At 41.5% G+C, this 16,249-nt stretch overlaps 1 protein-coding gene across 7 annotated transcripts in view; it reads right to left on the bottom strand.

Moving 5' to 3' along the window:
* Nucleotides 1–16,249, bottom strand: part of CNTNAP5 (contactin associated protein family member 5) — a 299,942-nt gene that overhangs the window by 157,717 nt on the left and 125,976 nt on the right. For all 7 annotated transcript variants that reach the window (XR_008577724.1, XR_008577725.1, XR_008577726.1 and 4 more), the window contains 3 exons: nt 11,347–11,494; nt 2,974–3,177; nt 204–388 (listed from right to left, as the gene is read on the bottom strand). Coding sequence is in view for 4 of the 7 variants with exons in the window: in XM_054830600.1 (XP_054686575.1) it covers nt 204–388; nt 2,974–3,177; nt 11,347–11,494 (537 nt within the window). In the remaining 3 variants the exon portion in view is untranslated. The remainder of the gene's footprint in view (nt 1–203; nt 389–2,973; nt 3,178–11,346; nt 11,495–16,249) is intronic.

The following is a 16,249-nucleotide window of genomic DNA, read 5'->3' as shown; positions in this document are numbered from 1 at the left end:
TTCTTGGACTGTCATATACAGAGTTGCACTGACATAGTCTATGTTTTTTAACTATGAAAGAAGCTCTCTAGGAAGAAAATATTAAATAAAGAAAAGATCTTTGCTGGAAAGAAACAGCTCGTAGGGTGGTGGTTTTCCACCACATTCATTCTACACCAATTCAGCCTCCTCTCCCGGGTTATAACCTAAAGGGCTTCACGCACCTCATAATCAATATCCAAGTGATCTGAATCCCCCTTCGTTCGGAAATGCTGGGTGTGCTTGTCCACCGTGAAGTTCACTTGCTTGTTGAAGCGCTCTATGAGAACCGAGTGCCAGTGCTGGTCATCCAGGAGGCTGCCCAGGGTGACGGACGCGTGGCTGTTACTGAAGTGCAGGTTGGAGTCCCCTGGAGGGGCAGAGACAGGCAGAAGACACCAGAGTTACCTCCAAGCCCTTGACTGAAGCATGGGGACACAAGGGGAGCACAGGGCAATACTCCTGGATACTAACTGAAGCCCTGCCCATCAGAAAGACCTCGACAAAGTTCGCCTTAGATTCTTTGGGCCTCTTATTCATATATGTGCGTACACGCACATGCAAACATACACACATTTTTTTCCCCTGAAATCCTGAGATAAACCAGGTCGTTTTCCCGATACTGCACTCACACTTTGCACCATACAGGGGATCGCCACTCTGCCTGTGCCCTTGGTTCTGCTGTGAATTCGAGGGAGGCCCTGGTGTTTTAACAGCTCCCTTCAGGTTGCCCCAAAATCTCCTGTCTATTCACGTTAACAGACCACTCCTGGCACTTCAGTTTCAACTATGTGCTTTTTGTATTTTAGCAAGAAAATTGCACCTGTCCATTTTCAGAGAAAAAAAAGCCACAAGTCAGTGAAGCAACAGGAAAGCAAGCATTTTGTTCAGCTCAAAAAGATTCTTAAACCTGGCCTAGATCTCCAAAAGTTTAGATCAAGAGTCATAAAAATATTTAGGCCCTAACCCTGGTGATTTCAAGCACTCTTCTGTTTTCCAGCTGGCTACATGTCTGAACACTTCAGAGCCTCTTGTTTAAAGGGAGTGCATGTCCTTTTTTATATTCCAACAGAATGGAGAAAACACGTGCTCCAGAACTGTCAGGCACAATGCAAACAGATTCAAGAGCAGACACCAAAACCCTTGCCCATGACATATGCACACAGACGACTTGAAATGGCTAAAATCTGTATGTTTGGGGCTACCGCTGAAAGTAAAAAACCCTCTTATCTCAGACTATGTATTCAAAACAGTATCTCCTCTGGAAGAAGTAACAAATTTAACTATGCTATTTTCTTATCCTATTACATTTGTAAGAGAAGGAAAAATCAATGGAGTCAAAGAATCCCACATTCAGAGGACTGGGACGTAACTACTTGGTCCAATGAACAATCCAAATACCAAATCAGAAAAATGCTGCATTATCATTTCTACACTTTGATGAACTTAATATATAAAAAAAAAAGAAAGTAAATACTAGCTGGAGACGAAACAATTAATGATCTTATGTAAAAAATGAAAGCCAAGAGCTGTGGAAAAATGTTACTGACATTTAAAACAAACACAATTAAGCACAAGAGGAAAAACACAGAACGAATTATCTATGAACTCTATTTTAGTACCTCCACTTTGCTCCCACTAGTTTATGACTTCTTTTAATTCCCCAAGTCATAAACAGGGGACTGAGATAGTGAACCGTTGCCTGCTTTATCTGCTCTAGACAAACTTCTTAAAGTGTCCTGGAATTGCTAGTCTGAGATCTGCCCCTGCTGATACTACACATTACTAGATGCTACATCTCCCATTTTTATTAAAAACAGCCTTGGCAGTCTAAACACCATGTACCTGAACTGCAAATAGCTCAGATTACTTTATTCAAAGTTATTAAGATTGAGAGTGGCAGTGAAAAACTTGGACCTTAGTTCCCTCCCCTCTCTGCCCACACCTTCATGGTTAACAGAGGGAGGGGTTTTGTTTCAGCTTTCTATCTGGATGGGCCACTGCGACTTTCAGACCAAGTTCAATACCCAAACAGGGTTAAGTGCAGCTCCTGTGCTGACCAAAGTACAGCAATGCAGGCACGGAAACTCCTGCCCAACTCAAACCCCTCAGTAGGAGGAACGTGAGTCAGCAGGGACTACTGAGGCCAGTACCATGGGTACAGATAATAAATCTTCATTAGCTTAGATGAAGCTAATGAAGATTTTGCAATAAGGCTGAGAGCGGGGACATGATCATGCCTACTACAGTAGCTCCTGTCATTAGCAAAGTGCCTTAGTCTATTCACCAGAAAAAAGCAAGCATCCTTCTACAGAAAGAAATTAAGCTAGCCTTCCATCTGCCCATCTGACCCTACATGCTCACACAGTAATAGCCTTCCAGATATTCACAGTTTTCACCTGAAACCATTTCCAGAAGCAAAGCATGCCAGTGTGCACAATGTTTTGACCAGAATATTTTCATTTAAATTCTGTATTCTCAGCACAGTTCTGATCACAGAATGGAAAAAATAAGACAGAAACCAAAAATAAACCTTTTGCACTCCAAGCCAAACTTCTTGGGAATGCTATTCTTAAAAATAATAACAATAAAAATAAAAAAGGAGGATGGGGAAAAAACAGAACACTTTTTTTTAAATCACTGCTTGAAAGCATCATCAAGCAAAGGTCAAAACGTCAAAAGTAGTCACTGAGCTGCTCAGCCTTGGTTGGCACCAGTTAGAAGAGACAGGGTCTCTTCTTGGCTCAGCTATCATGTCCCGCATGACATCAGTCAAGTCTATTCTCTTTTGCTTCCCCTCCCACCTTCTCTTACCAGTATTTAAGCTGTGAACTGAGACACACAGCATGTTTTGTTGATCTCAGCTGGAGCTTCTAGATAAACAGATTTATAAAAGCAAGCCAAGACTATCCTTGTTACAGTAAGATGTGAACCAATAATACTAATTACCCTTACCCAGGTTGATGTGCAAGGAGAGCTTCCCTTTCTGCATTTCCAAGGTAATGTAGTCTCCACGCTGTCCTTCTCCATGGAATAAGACTCCATCCCCCTGCATGCTCTTGAACTTCAAGGAAACCACATCTTTGAATGTGCTCATAAGCTTCTGATTGAACCTGTACAGCAGTGAACTTCTGCCATCGAAGTCTGCAATATCTGACTCTGGGGGAAAGAAGATGGCAAAATGAAGGCGAGGGGCAGCATCAGGAGAGGGACCATGTTTTTTCAGGATCTTTTCAAATATCACTTGGAGCCAGGTATTCTCAGAGGGGTACATCCACAGGACGTATGTGGCATGTAGGCAACCACATTTCACCCATTTCCAGTCTCCCTCTGTCTGGGGAAAGGGAACACTACAATAAAAGCAGAACTCCTCTGCACTTGGTTCTTCTCTCTCTCATGCAACACTGCTTTGTCACTCAACCTTTTAGAACAGAACAAGTGCCTTCCATCGTATTCAGACCTCCAGAGCACCCCTTGCCACATTTGCTATTTGTCTCGTAAACACACCCAGGATGTTATTCGTTACTTTGAACACTTCAGTTCTCACTCCACTTTTTGTAGCTTCACAAGCTTACGTTGAGCTGTTTCTGCGTGTTAGCCATGCCTGCATCCACCTTTGCATTCAAATAAGCATCAACTTAGCCTCTGAGGGTTGGCTGCTTGTTTGTGATGGGCATTTATCAACCATGTTTCTGCATGCAAATTGACTAGGCTGGCAGGAATAGTCAAATATCAATTCAAAAAGCTTTTGAAGTGATTTCATGGGAACTGGGCACCTAAACTGATTATACACCTTTGAAAATCCGATTAGAAACATATTTTCCTCTTCAGCCAGCCTCTAAAACCCAATCACTCTGATGGGAAAGAAGCTTTCAATTCTTCAATTGCAATTAATATTTCCTTTGGCAGGAGCAGCTTGCAGTACTCTCTTTGCTTTATAAAGTAGTATTTCAAGCAAAATGTATTTTTAATAAACTTGGGTTTTAAATATATATATAACCACAACATTTCAGGTAGCTTTAATTACTTTTAACTAATACATTGTATTCAAACATGTAAACATATGTAAATTCAATTCCAATTTCTATCCAACTGCAATTTGGCACAAATTATGGATAAAACATCTACTTGTAAATAATAAATCTGTCAATTTGTATTTCCTGTTGTTCAGAAAAATGTTAAAAATTAAGAACACCAGACAATCAAGAATCTGAACAAGGGTTTACTAAGTTACATTAACTACGGGAATACACGCATAAAGACAAAGAATATAGTAACCAAGAAAAAAAGAGCATAGACAATCTTTGTTTGCCAACCACATGTTTTAATGATAATCCAAAGCTATCAGTTTTCCATTTCTTTTGAAAAATAACTGAAAGGTCCATATGCAAAACAATCAAGACTTCCAGGTCAGCACCTGCATTGTGACTAAATTTGGTGATTTAAGCCTCCTAAGAGAGTTGTTCTATCCTTTTGAGCCTTACTGATAGTTTCATATGCTCCTCTTTAAAAACAGAAGAAATAGGGGTTGGGTTTCCCCCCCCCCCTTTTCTTCTTTTTTAAACTGGACAAAGATTAAAACTGTTGTAAGCTCAGAAAATAAAAGACCTGTTAATGATTTGTTACCAAGGAAACCAGCATTGATAACTTCTGCATGTCAGTATGCCAGTTTGTACAGAAGTTTGATGGAATACTCACAAACTTGCAGGGAGCTCAAAAATTTAAATTTGATACAAAATTCTGTCACTCCAAACCAGATTCTATTCCAAAGCAGAAGGCAACCGATTATTTCTTATGAGAATAAAACTACAAAGAAATTCTACCCTTGGAAAAATTAACTCCAGAATAAACTAAGACCAACTCCTTATCTGTAATGTCAGAATTATAGCATGCTATTTAGCATCATACACAGAACAGTTGCTAGTTTAGGAAGTATCATGAAAACAAAAGTATTCACGCCATCTGCTTTTACTGGGTTTTTACTTCTGAATTAGGTGTTCAGAAACGACTCCTTCAGAATTGCTGATTCCTCTCTATTGACACCTTGACTGCCAGTTTCTATAAAGGGAATTAAATTCATAGTTTAGTTCTTATGAATTTCCCCTAGCTACCTTAAATATTTCAATTTTTTTGAAGTAAATTGCAAGTGTATCATAAAAATGGTTTCATTTTAACACTGGCAGGATTTAGGAAATAGTTTATAAAGAAGTTACAGTCTTTGATTTCCAGTGCATTTTGCAGATAAGTTGATTTTTCTCCTAGCTCTCAAAAACAAAGGTATCATAAGAGAGTCCTGATTCAATGTTGCCTTAATAGCGGCCCTTTTTTCTTCTTAATATCCAAGCCTTCAACCAGTCTGAATTCACACTTCAGTCCTTGTTCTTGACTCTCCACTAAGCCACAGCATAAGATACATTTTCTTGAAGAGCTCTACCACTGACATTTACAGAGTATAACACAAAGCAAGACCTGGTTCTGAAAAGTTCTGCCTCACTAATTATTGGTTGTGAGTACGCTGGCCAATAAACAGCCTTGAACGAAATGGGAATATGTCAAATAAATGCTAACACTGGCAGCCAAAAGTCATTAGTGGCAGTTTGCATGACAACAAATCGTTGCATTCCTGTTAAAAATTGAAAGATACAGCACAATTCTAATACAGTCACTCCAGAAAACCCGCTTGTTTGCTTAGTGTTTATTTAGCCTGCGTATGCCCATAATCCACTTGCTCAGGGAATAAGGATCAGAAATGTTCTAAGTCTCAGGAAACTTGTAGGAACAACAAACTAAAACACAACATGAGGTTTCATTCTGCACACTGTCTGCAGGTTTACTTACACTGCCTGAAGACAGACTTTACTCAGTTTGGGTACTTTTCTCCACTATCCTCATCAACAAGGCTACATAACTCATCAAAAGTGACACCAGGACATGCTCCAGCACCTCAGTCTCTTTTTTGTAGCGCGGGGCCCAAAACTGAACACTGTACTTGAGGTGCGGCCTCGCTGGTGCTAAGTATAGGGGGCAGGAGTATATACATACTCCTGCTCACAGATGAAGAAGTTCCCATAAAATAGAAATCATTCATCATTGCTGAAATTCAGTAGAGGTTCTGGCCCCAGGGGTGCTGGTTATATCATTCCATTTGGATTTTCTTTCCCCACACAGATACAAACTTTAAAGTCAGTTGGGGGTGGGTGCAAAGCCAGACAGTTAGTTGAAAGTGGATTATCAGATTAAGTCAGCATTTTTCTTTCTTTTTTTTTTTTTTTTTTTAAAGGAGCATGTGACCATAGGGTTCAACCTGTGGGACTAGCTATGCTGAGAGGAGCCAGGCTGGGAGCAATGTGAGAGAACGGAGTTTACTTGTGCAGCAATTTGCTCCTGGCAGCAGAGAGGATATACATTCATACTTACAAAGACGATCCTCCTAGTGATTTTGGAAAAAGTAAACACTTTCTCGGCAAAGTTAATCCAAAATACAAAAATACCCTCTAGGAACAGTTGCAATTTGAGACAGGAACTTTTGGTCTTGCGCTTGCATCAATGAACAGAAGCTTTAACTCCCTGCAGGGGGGAGAAGGACTGTTCCTGGTCTGAACAGATGTCTCTCCTGGCCGGTCATACCTTACTGGCTTGAGTGAGTCTAAAGCAATCTGACTTCCCTCTCCATACCCTACTCAGACATAAAATCCAAGGGATGAATGTGGATGAGCACTTCAGAGGTTCTGCTACGCAGCTTTATCCCTATCACAAATCTATATCAGCTTCTTGGTAAGAAATCATTTGGGTATTTATCTTACCCAGTTGGTTACAAAGACTACTGGTCAATGACCATCAGACATTAAGTGGTTTTCTGCAATGCGTTCTTTTCTCTGTCATAGGAAGATAAAGGAGAGGATGGAGGAAGGTGGGAAAAAGAAAAGAAAAAAAGAGAGAGAAAAAAATCCAGTAAAAATATAATTTAATCAAAAAACACAATATCAGATCATATTCCCTGAAGCAATGACAGCAAAAGATGAGAAATCAGAGTCCTGAACTGCAAATGAAGAACTCAGCTCTCAAAAGCACACGACACCCCGTCTCACACCCTATCCTTGTTTCTCCTGTGGTTTCCCAGCCTGTTAACTGCACATGCACCTGATTCTGCTGATGCATTTTGGGTTGTTAACCAGTTATAGAATATGATCAGCATCTTCAATGCAGCTATAAATCTTATCCTATAAAAGCAACTGTGTCAGCAGATTTTTTTCCTGTGCTAAGCTAACAAGACTTTTCCCCAGTATAAAGATATACCCATTCCCCCCCTCACCGCCCCCAGCATCAAAAGCAATTGGTTTGCCATTTGTCTGAACGCATCCTCTGTTGCAGCTCTGGTCATCTGTTACAATCACACTGCTTCTGGAGCCGCTGCTGCAAAGGGACAGTGAGAGCTTACACATACCTCTGCATGGAAATTTCCATTTAACGCATCATAAATCCTTTTCTGAACAGGAAACATCAACGTATGCTTTCAGATCAAGATCACCTCCTCTTTATTTCAGTATCTATTTTGAGGATGTGAGCTAGAATCTTCACAAGAATTTTAAATAAATGTAATTAATTTTCATTTAAATACATACTTTCTGTGTAAAAGTAAACAACAATTAGCACGCGTCATCTGTGAATTCCAGCTGATTTGACAGCCTTGGAGTGCTTTGTTGCACAGGAACTTCAATCTGTATGGGACAGGGTCAAGCACACTCACGTGTCTGAAACAGCTTTACTGTTCAAAACATGCTTTTACGTTCCAAAGAAACAATGTCAATTGGCAGCCAATTAGAGGGTAAAAAGAAAAAGGGGAAGAAAAAAAAAAGAGGCTATCCCAAAAAATTCTCTGTCAAACAAGAGAAATTCATAGTAGTAAATTACTTCTAGCAGGAGCAATAAACAACAGCGAGTGCCATTCAGCAGCACGGTGCAATCACATGTTAAGGTAGCCACTTTGGCATCCACTGCACGTAGCAGTTAATCTAATATGATTCTTTCATTTTATTTTTCATTACTGTGTCCTGGCAGAGTGGTTGGTGACCTACAAGACCTGACACCTTCCACATGCCCCCTACTAAACAGCCATCATTGAAAGCTGTATTTGCCAAAAGTTAGCACAAGACTCTGTTCCTGGGACCTCCTTCAGGAGAGTATGCTGCACAGGACAGTCATACTCCAAAAATGAGAGAGAGATCGGAGCCTTGTGCTGGCACAAGAGTGTCACATTCACCTAACTTTGCCATCACAAAAATGCTTAAGCAGCAGTGAAGCCAGAAACCTGTCCTACAGATGTCATCTTCTGCTCAAATATGCAAGGTTAAAAAGGAGCTGATGTGAGCAGAGACCATCCAAGGAACCACAGGCTATTTTGTACACCCTGGTGTATCACAGCGAGGTGCTCAGCTGCATGTTTGGCAGTAGTCCCAGAGTTTTAACAGATGTGCAGCAACACATGAAATTCAGCTGGCCTAAGCTGTCAGTGACCCCAGACTTTTGTTTCAGCCAACCAATGAATGCTGCCACTCACACAAAAAGGATCTCCAGTTTGCCTGTAAATGAAAATTTTACTTCCGCAGTTTTCTGCTCCGGATATCGATATAAAGCAATTATGTTTTCAGATCAGATGCTGTGCTTCTGGGGCAATGTTTGCCTGAAAGGTGGAATGGATGGCCAGGGGTCCAGCATCATCTGAATTTCAGCCTGCTCCTACAGATAGGCTAAGAAGTAGAAATGACCCCACAGTCACACGGGTACATTCATGCAGGATTTGGTTCTTATGTGTTCCCCATGCACATTTTCTCTTTCTATCTTATACTTCAAGTCTGGATCGAAAGCTAAAATGCCAGTGGAAATCCTATCTTCAACTTCAGTGGACTTAAGATCAAATACTCTGGGTTTGTTTACCCATAGAAGCCTTTAAGTCATTCCAACAGCTTAAAGAGGATTGGACGTAACTGGGAATTAGGCTCTTATAGATGAATTTATATCAGCTGAAGCCTTTAGTGCCTATAATGCTGTTCCTACTCCCAGCCTCACATCCCTTCTTTCACATACACACAGGCACTTGCATGAAGGGTTATCTCTTAGAGATGGTGCACATTTGAGACATTCTTCTAGCTCCATTTCCTTCCTGGCTTGTCCAAAAGCTTGTCTCTAGTAATATTTTTTGTCTTTTTTTTTAAACTCTTTTCAAATTATTAATATATTTTTTGTGCTAGAATTGAACATGGTGGATGAGTCTGTATGCTGTCAAACATTACAAAATGCAGTTATGTAGGTGTGCAGCAGCTCAGAATCTGCTGCAGATATCCTGTCAGTATAATAGTAAAGATGACATTTTATAAATGATCAAACATCTTTTGTACAGTGCTGGAACGCCTGGGTTAGGAGTAGCCAAGACTGTGAAACTATATAAGAAAAACTTGTAGACAGGTATTGCTTGGCATATGCAATTTACCAGACAGAAATTTGAATGGCACATTTATATAAATGGAATGAATATTTCAACACTGTGTATAACTTCTATAAAACCCTTTATTTCTTTTCTGGCTTGCTTCAATCTCATACCTTAATTCTGCACAACTATTTTTATTTCCTGTAACTGCAGGGTACAGGACAAAGATGAAGACTTAGATAATATCAGTGCAAGGAAACTCACCCTGCAAGTGACTCTGAAGTCTTCTTCATATCATAGAAGACAGAAACACAATCTGACATGAAAGTAGTGCCCATGTAGTATTTCGCATGGAGTAGCACCAAAACACATTCAGCTACAGAAGTTTCAACCTTCAGTTTGAGTTCTATTTGTTGTACGTCTGTTTGAACTATACTCTTCACGGCAGAGGTTTGGTCATTGTTAATAGAAGAAAGCTCTTTGAAAACAGATGAGATAGCTGCTTTGGAATGATGTCATGAAGGGGAGTTGGTTTTGATTCATAGGTTTCAGTTTCCATGCCCACTGGTAGGGCTGGAAAAGGTCTCTTGCCCTACTGACTACCTATCCAGACCAGGTTGTTGCAGGTCTGTACTTAAATCAATGGTAGACCACAGTGCCTGAGCAGTGGAGAAGCAGCATTTAAAAAAGACTGAATGGATCTTTTAGATCTAAACATAGATCTACACAGAGACCATAACAAGGATTTTCCTATGAAACCATGTGAATCAGTTCTAAAACCAGAGTGTATTGATGAGGCCACTAAAAGCCCTGGAGCTGTGTCTCTGTTCAATAGGATCATGTGGATCAAAAGACACTTTGCTCTTTGATTTTGCTCAGATGAATTTAAGGCATCTCCCAAATAAAGGGGTTTCCACTTTTTATCTTACAACCCCTTTTCTGCACCCAGCAGGAACAGATTAGGATCTAATCTAACATGGGAGATGTACAATTACAGTAGCGTCACATGATGGTGACTTGTGCTAAACCACATTGAATTTACTGGTAAAATGCTGTTAATCCCCTGAACTCTCCCTAGCAAAATCTCACCTGTCTCCACCAGTGTCTCAAGTCAACACTTGACCATTTCAGACGTAAACCCACAGCCATCTGAGAAACAAATACTGGACTTCCGTCTCCTCATTTGTGGACTTGTTTTTGTTTTGTGCATGGAAGCAACGCTAGTCCTTTTTCGTTACATTAGCCCTCTTCTGTGCTGATAGGTCATATATCTGCAGCAGTACACCACGATAACTATGTGGCTGAAATGTCCCAAGGCAACTAAAGTTTATAGGCTTCTCCAAAGCCTGTGAGACAAAGTGCTGCAGACGACGTCTTAGAGGATCATTACCACATGTTATGAAGAAGAGTGCCAAAGTAAAAACAGTTAAAGCAGCAGATGAGTTCTCTGCAGCTATAAAGCCATCACCACCCTCAAACAGAAAAACTAGCTGAACAGTCCACAGCAGTTTCCTCAACAACTAGTTAAGTCGCCTTAAAAACAAAACTTAACTATTTAAGAAAAAAGTGGTATCTTTCCTAAATAAAGCCCCACAAAAGATCCCAAGTAGCACTGTGCCCTCCAGCGAGGTGGGAGGTTTGGCAACATCCAGTGGCCTTGCACTCGGAAGAACCAGTGAATCACTCTGTGGTGGGCTCAGCTCCAAGAAAGCTTCACCAGCTGAGCTAGATGGGCCAGCACATCCCCAAGCAGAAAGGCAAGGACAACTACTGAAAAAACAATGATGGCTATGTAGTTCGCATTACATTTTAACTCACAAAACTCAAGCTGGGCTATCCCACAGCACTGACAGCATCAACAAAAAGCTCTTTGAGAAAATGTGGGTTAAGATGTAGCCACTTACTATAGGAGCAGCCGAAGACCTCAACTCTCAGTCCTATCCTTCCACCGACATTCCACTTCAGAGGGACGAAGCGTAAGAAGCGGGCTTTCATGGAGTGCAGAAATTTGTGGTGAACCACACTGTCAGCATTGCTGTTCCCTGTGAAAACCTGGAAGGAAGGAAGGAAAGACAGAGAGCCTTGGTGAGATATTTATCACCAAAGGTGAATGCAGTACTCTCAATTAAGCCTGTGAACTGATACCCTTCTTCCTCATTCTCAGTCTCATAAATTACTCAAAATTATTTAAATTGATCGTCGATTTTTCTTCTAAGCGCTCTGTCTCTTACAGAGGGAAAGGAGGGAGACAGGAGCACACAGAGTGCCTCAGCAGAGTGGCAGGACATATACAAAGAGTTACAAAAGCAGGCTGTCGATGGGGATGTTACAGACAATGCTGCATAATTTCTAAAAACCCAGAATATTACTGTGCACCGCAATACTCCATTGGCCCCTAAAATATCCACAGTCCCTTCAGCGCAGGGAAGGACGGGACCCAGTTTAGCCTTTGGTGCATTCAGGGTAGTAGAAAAAGGTGGTCACAAGGCACTGAGGTTGGACAGAGCCTGGGAAGATGAACAGGAAAGTGTACATCTAGATAACGCCACAGAAAACTCAAGCAAGACACAGGAAGAGATGAAAGCCTGAGTCAGTACACAGGAGAGTCAGCATTTCGCCTGTGTTTGCACCCAAGAGAGTTAAAGCTTGCAAACAATAATAATTTAACTTTTTTTCTTGTCTATTTGGTTAATTGCCTGGAACTGCAAGCCAAAATTAATGGCCCTACTCAGAATTATCACTCAACAAGAGGAAATTCTCTCATGGATGAAGAATGGCTGCAGGATTTCAAAGACGAACCTTAAGACAAGTATCCAAGCTCTGATCCTGCCTGAAGCTTTTTTAATTCACCTTTATGCCCTTATTCCATAATATTGGGCTGGGTATATCACAGACTTCCTGCTGTCTTCAGAACTTTTGAGTAACTCAGCTAGGATTTAAATTTGAGGCTAACAGTTTTGTAAAAGGTGAAAATTGAAGACAGAACTCACAACAAAAATTATCTCACAGGAAGGCTGTATTTGTAAGAGGTCATTCACTTTGTAAGTATAAAATTTCATCACAAAAAGTTGTACCAGTTTTAAATTCTTCTGCAGTTCAAAAGCTGGCACCATTCACCTATGCAATACAACTGCAAGCACAAATCAGAATAACCCCTGTAAAGCAGACCTGCAATTCATTCCTGACGGCCAAAGGATGAGTTAACGAGATTAGGGGTTTCATCTCCACTTTGAAATAAAAGGACTAAGGGGCAGCTGTTTAAATTTTTACTCAAATGCAAGCATTCCAACTTTTTCTGAAATGCTGTTAAAAATAGTGTAAACTTCAAATTCAGTGTGTTGTTCTTGTTTTACTGAATGCAGCATTAGAACTATATCCCCCCAAAAAATTTTCTTGAACATTTGTAAGGAACAATACTTTGAAACCATACCATGCTTTTTTTCATTTCACTTTAAAAACCTCTAACCTGGGAAAATTCTCCCATATGCAGTAAGCCTCATTTTCCACCCATTCATAAAGGCAAAATACAGCATATATCTCAATTCCTAAAACATGGTTTGGAAGTGCATTTCATCGCTGGTATTCCTTGCATCTGAAGACGAACAGTTTTACTGAAATGATCTCTCACAACCCCACTTACCTCAGTGAAGAACCACCCATCAAAACATGTGATCTGTAAAATTATTTTTATTGGAAGCTTATCAGGCTGAAAAGGGTATATAATTCAGCTATTCCAACTGTCCCCAAAGCTTTGCTTATCCTGCATTTCTTATTCTGAATTTTTTATGCACAAGATCTTGTTTTGTACAAGTATTATGAGATAGTTAACTAACCTCTCACAAATTCAGCTATGTTATATAATGAAAATTTTTGGATGGGCATGGACCACTCAGTAGATAAGGAATTGGCTGGATGGTCACACTCAAAGAGTTGCAGTCAACAGCTCAGCGTCCAAGTGGAGACCAGTGACGAGTGGCGTTCCTCAGGGGTCGGTACTGGGACGGGCACTGTTTAGTATCTTTGTCAGCAACAACGGACAGTGTGACCGAGTGCACCCTCAGCAACTTTGCAGATCATACCAAGCTCTGTGGTGCAGCTGACATGCTGGAGGGAAGGGATGCCATCCAGAGGGACCTTGTCAGGCTTGAGAGGTGGGCCTGTGCGAACCACATGAAGTTCAACAAGGCCAAGTGCAAGGTCCTGCACATGCGTCAGCGCAATCTCAAGCACAACTACAGGCTGTGCAGAGCACGGATTGAGAGCAGCCCCAAGGAGAAGGACTTGGTTCATGAGAAGCTCAACATGAGCCGGCAATGCACTCTTGCAGCCCAGAAAGCCAACCGTGTCCTGGGCTACACCACAAGCAGCATCACCGGCAGGTCAAGGGAGGTGATTCTCCCCCTCTGCTCTCGTGAGACCCCACCTGGAGGACTGCATCCAGCTCTGGGGATCCCAGTACAAGAGACACATAGAGCTGCTGGAGCAAGTCCGGAGGAGGCCACGAAGCTGATCAGAGGGATGGAGCACCTCTCCTGTGAGGACAGGCTGAGAGAGTTGGCATTGTTTAGCCTGGAGAAAAGAAGGCTCCAGGGAAACCTTATAACAGCCTTCCAGTATCTGAAGGGGGCCTACAGGAAAGATGGTGAGGGGCTGTTTATCAGGGACTGTAGTGTCAGGACAAGGGGTAATGGGTTTAAGCTGAAGGAGGGTTGATTTAGATTAGATATTAGGAAGAAATTCTTTACTGTTAGAGTGGTGAGGCACTGGAACAGGTTGCCCAGAGAAGTTGTGGAGGCCCCATCCCTGGAAGTGTTCAAGACCAGGTTGGATGGGGCTTTGGGCAAACTGGTCTAGTGGAGGGTGTCCCTGCCTGCAGCAGGGGGGTTGAAACTAGCTGATCTTTGAGGTCCCTTCCAACCCAAACCATTCTATGATTCTTGTTGATCTTAATTCAAAGTTAACCACATACAGCAGCTCAGCAGCCTTGCCCATCAGATGTTCTGAGAAATGCCACAAGCAGCACTTCAGGTTGTCCTGGGCTTACTCATACTGCTTTCCAGATAGGAGCCAAATTTAAATTCCAATAGAGAGTATTTCAGAGGTCTTTTTCTTATATTTCAAGTGAAAAATCTTGTTGTTCTCAGTAATGAAACTGTCAGCAGAGAGTAAAAGCTGTGGTAGCACTCACATTTTTTATTAAGACACTTGCAAATATATAACATAGAAAAAGGGGAGTGTTGTTTTCTGTTTGTTTGCTTAGAAAGCTCATCCTCTCTTGGAATCCTGTGATTATTTAAAAATCACACCTTTCAAAAGATAAAAAGAAAAAAGGAAGAAAGAAGGAAAAGAACAGAGGGGGAGCAAAGATGTTCCAGGCCTCCCAATTGTGAAGAAAAGCTCAAAATGCAGTGACTGGAATGCAAGCGAAAGGTGAAAATTAAGAGACAAAAGAAAAAGTACACCCTAATATAGCAATACTGTGAAATATGTGGGGGGTTTTCTCATAATCCTCTCATACACAAGGCTGTCAATACTGCACATTGCATCGTAGGCACAAAAAGGTAATCATTTTTTTGTTTATATAAAAAAAGAAAACATTCTGGGAGAAACACCAAGTTGAAAAGCACAGCACCTCTAGAAATATCTCCTTGCAATTACAAAGTAATGGGAACTAGGTGATTTGCGAATACGACTGTGTGCTAAACAGCCCACACGTTCGTGCTTGGAAAGCAGGTAGGAACGCAGCCCGTGCTGGCACACAGCAGCACGCTGTGATCAGTGGGCCCTCGTGGCTGCTGGAAAACTGTAGAGGCAATTCACAACTACCTGTAACTGCTGGTAAGGACAGTGTTAACACCTCTCTTGCAGGGCAAACCTGTAAAGACATTTTTCACAAAGCTTGTGCAAACTGCACACCCAAGCACAATGCACGGGAACGTCACTGCTGCTTGCGCGCACGCAGGCAGATGGTGCGTACAGCACACTTCAGGGACTCCCTGTGCAGTCAAAGGAGCTTTATGGTTTTACCAGGTGAAACAGAGACAGCTGTACCCCATCATCTGCAAGCAGACCCCCGTGCCCACCCACAGGTATCTGTGCTAGATAGTTTCCTTCACAACACACCTCAGGGAAGACCCAGAATGACCCGCATCCAGTCTCCAAATCAGTTGACTCCAAACCTGATGTACAACTATGGAAAAACATCCTTCCCACATTGAAACAGTACTGTCGGTAAAAATAAACCTTTCAAAAGCCCAATAAATCCCCTACAGGAGTGTTTCTCAAGCTTCTCTAATAACTGAAGAGCCAACAAAACTTTTGGGAGGAAAAAATCCACAGGCAATGCTGTACCCATCGATCTGCGCCTACAAGATGGTTTTGCATGCAGCTGGCACATCACTGCTTGCTGCTAACTGTGGGGCGTCACTGTGTATGCCTTTAGGATTGCTTTGATTTTCACTTCCAACTCCCACTGCTATACAGATCACCCTGTGATGTTTTATGGACCACCTGTGGGCTGTAGACCATTGATTGAATAACACCAATTGCCACAGATGGTCACTTGAAAACTTAGATCCACAGCTGACACAGAAATAATCCATCCATTAAAGAAGATGAAACAAGGATACAGTACCAGATTTTGTAGCCCTGGAGGCTTAAATATTGATTAACAGTACGCTTATTGGTGAGAATGGCAGAAATGCTTCCTCCTGAGAAACGGCCTCTATTACAACTTGTTGTTGATAGGGATTAATTCACAGGAGCAAAAAGACAAACTAGTGAAGAAAACAAAAGTACCCACACGCC

Source organism: Grus americana, chromosome 6, assembly GCF_028858705.1.
Source record: "Grus americana isolate bGruAme1 chromosome 6, bGruAme1.mat, whole genome shotgun sequence".
Taxonomy (NCBI): Eukaryota; Metazoa; Chordata; class Aves; order Gruiformes; family Gruidae; genus Grus; species Grus americana.
This window is presented reverse-complemented; position numbering and strand designations above follow the sequence as displayed.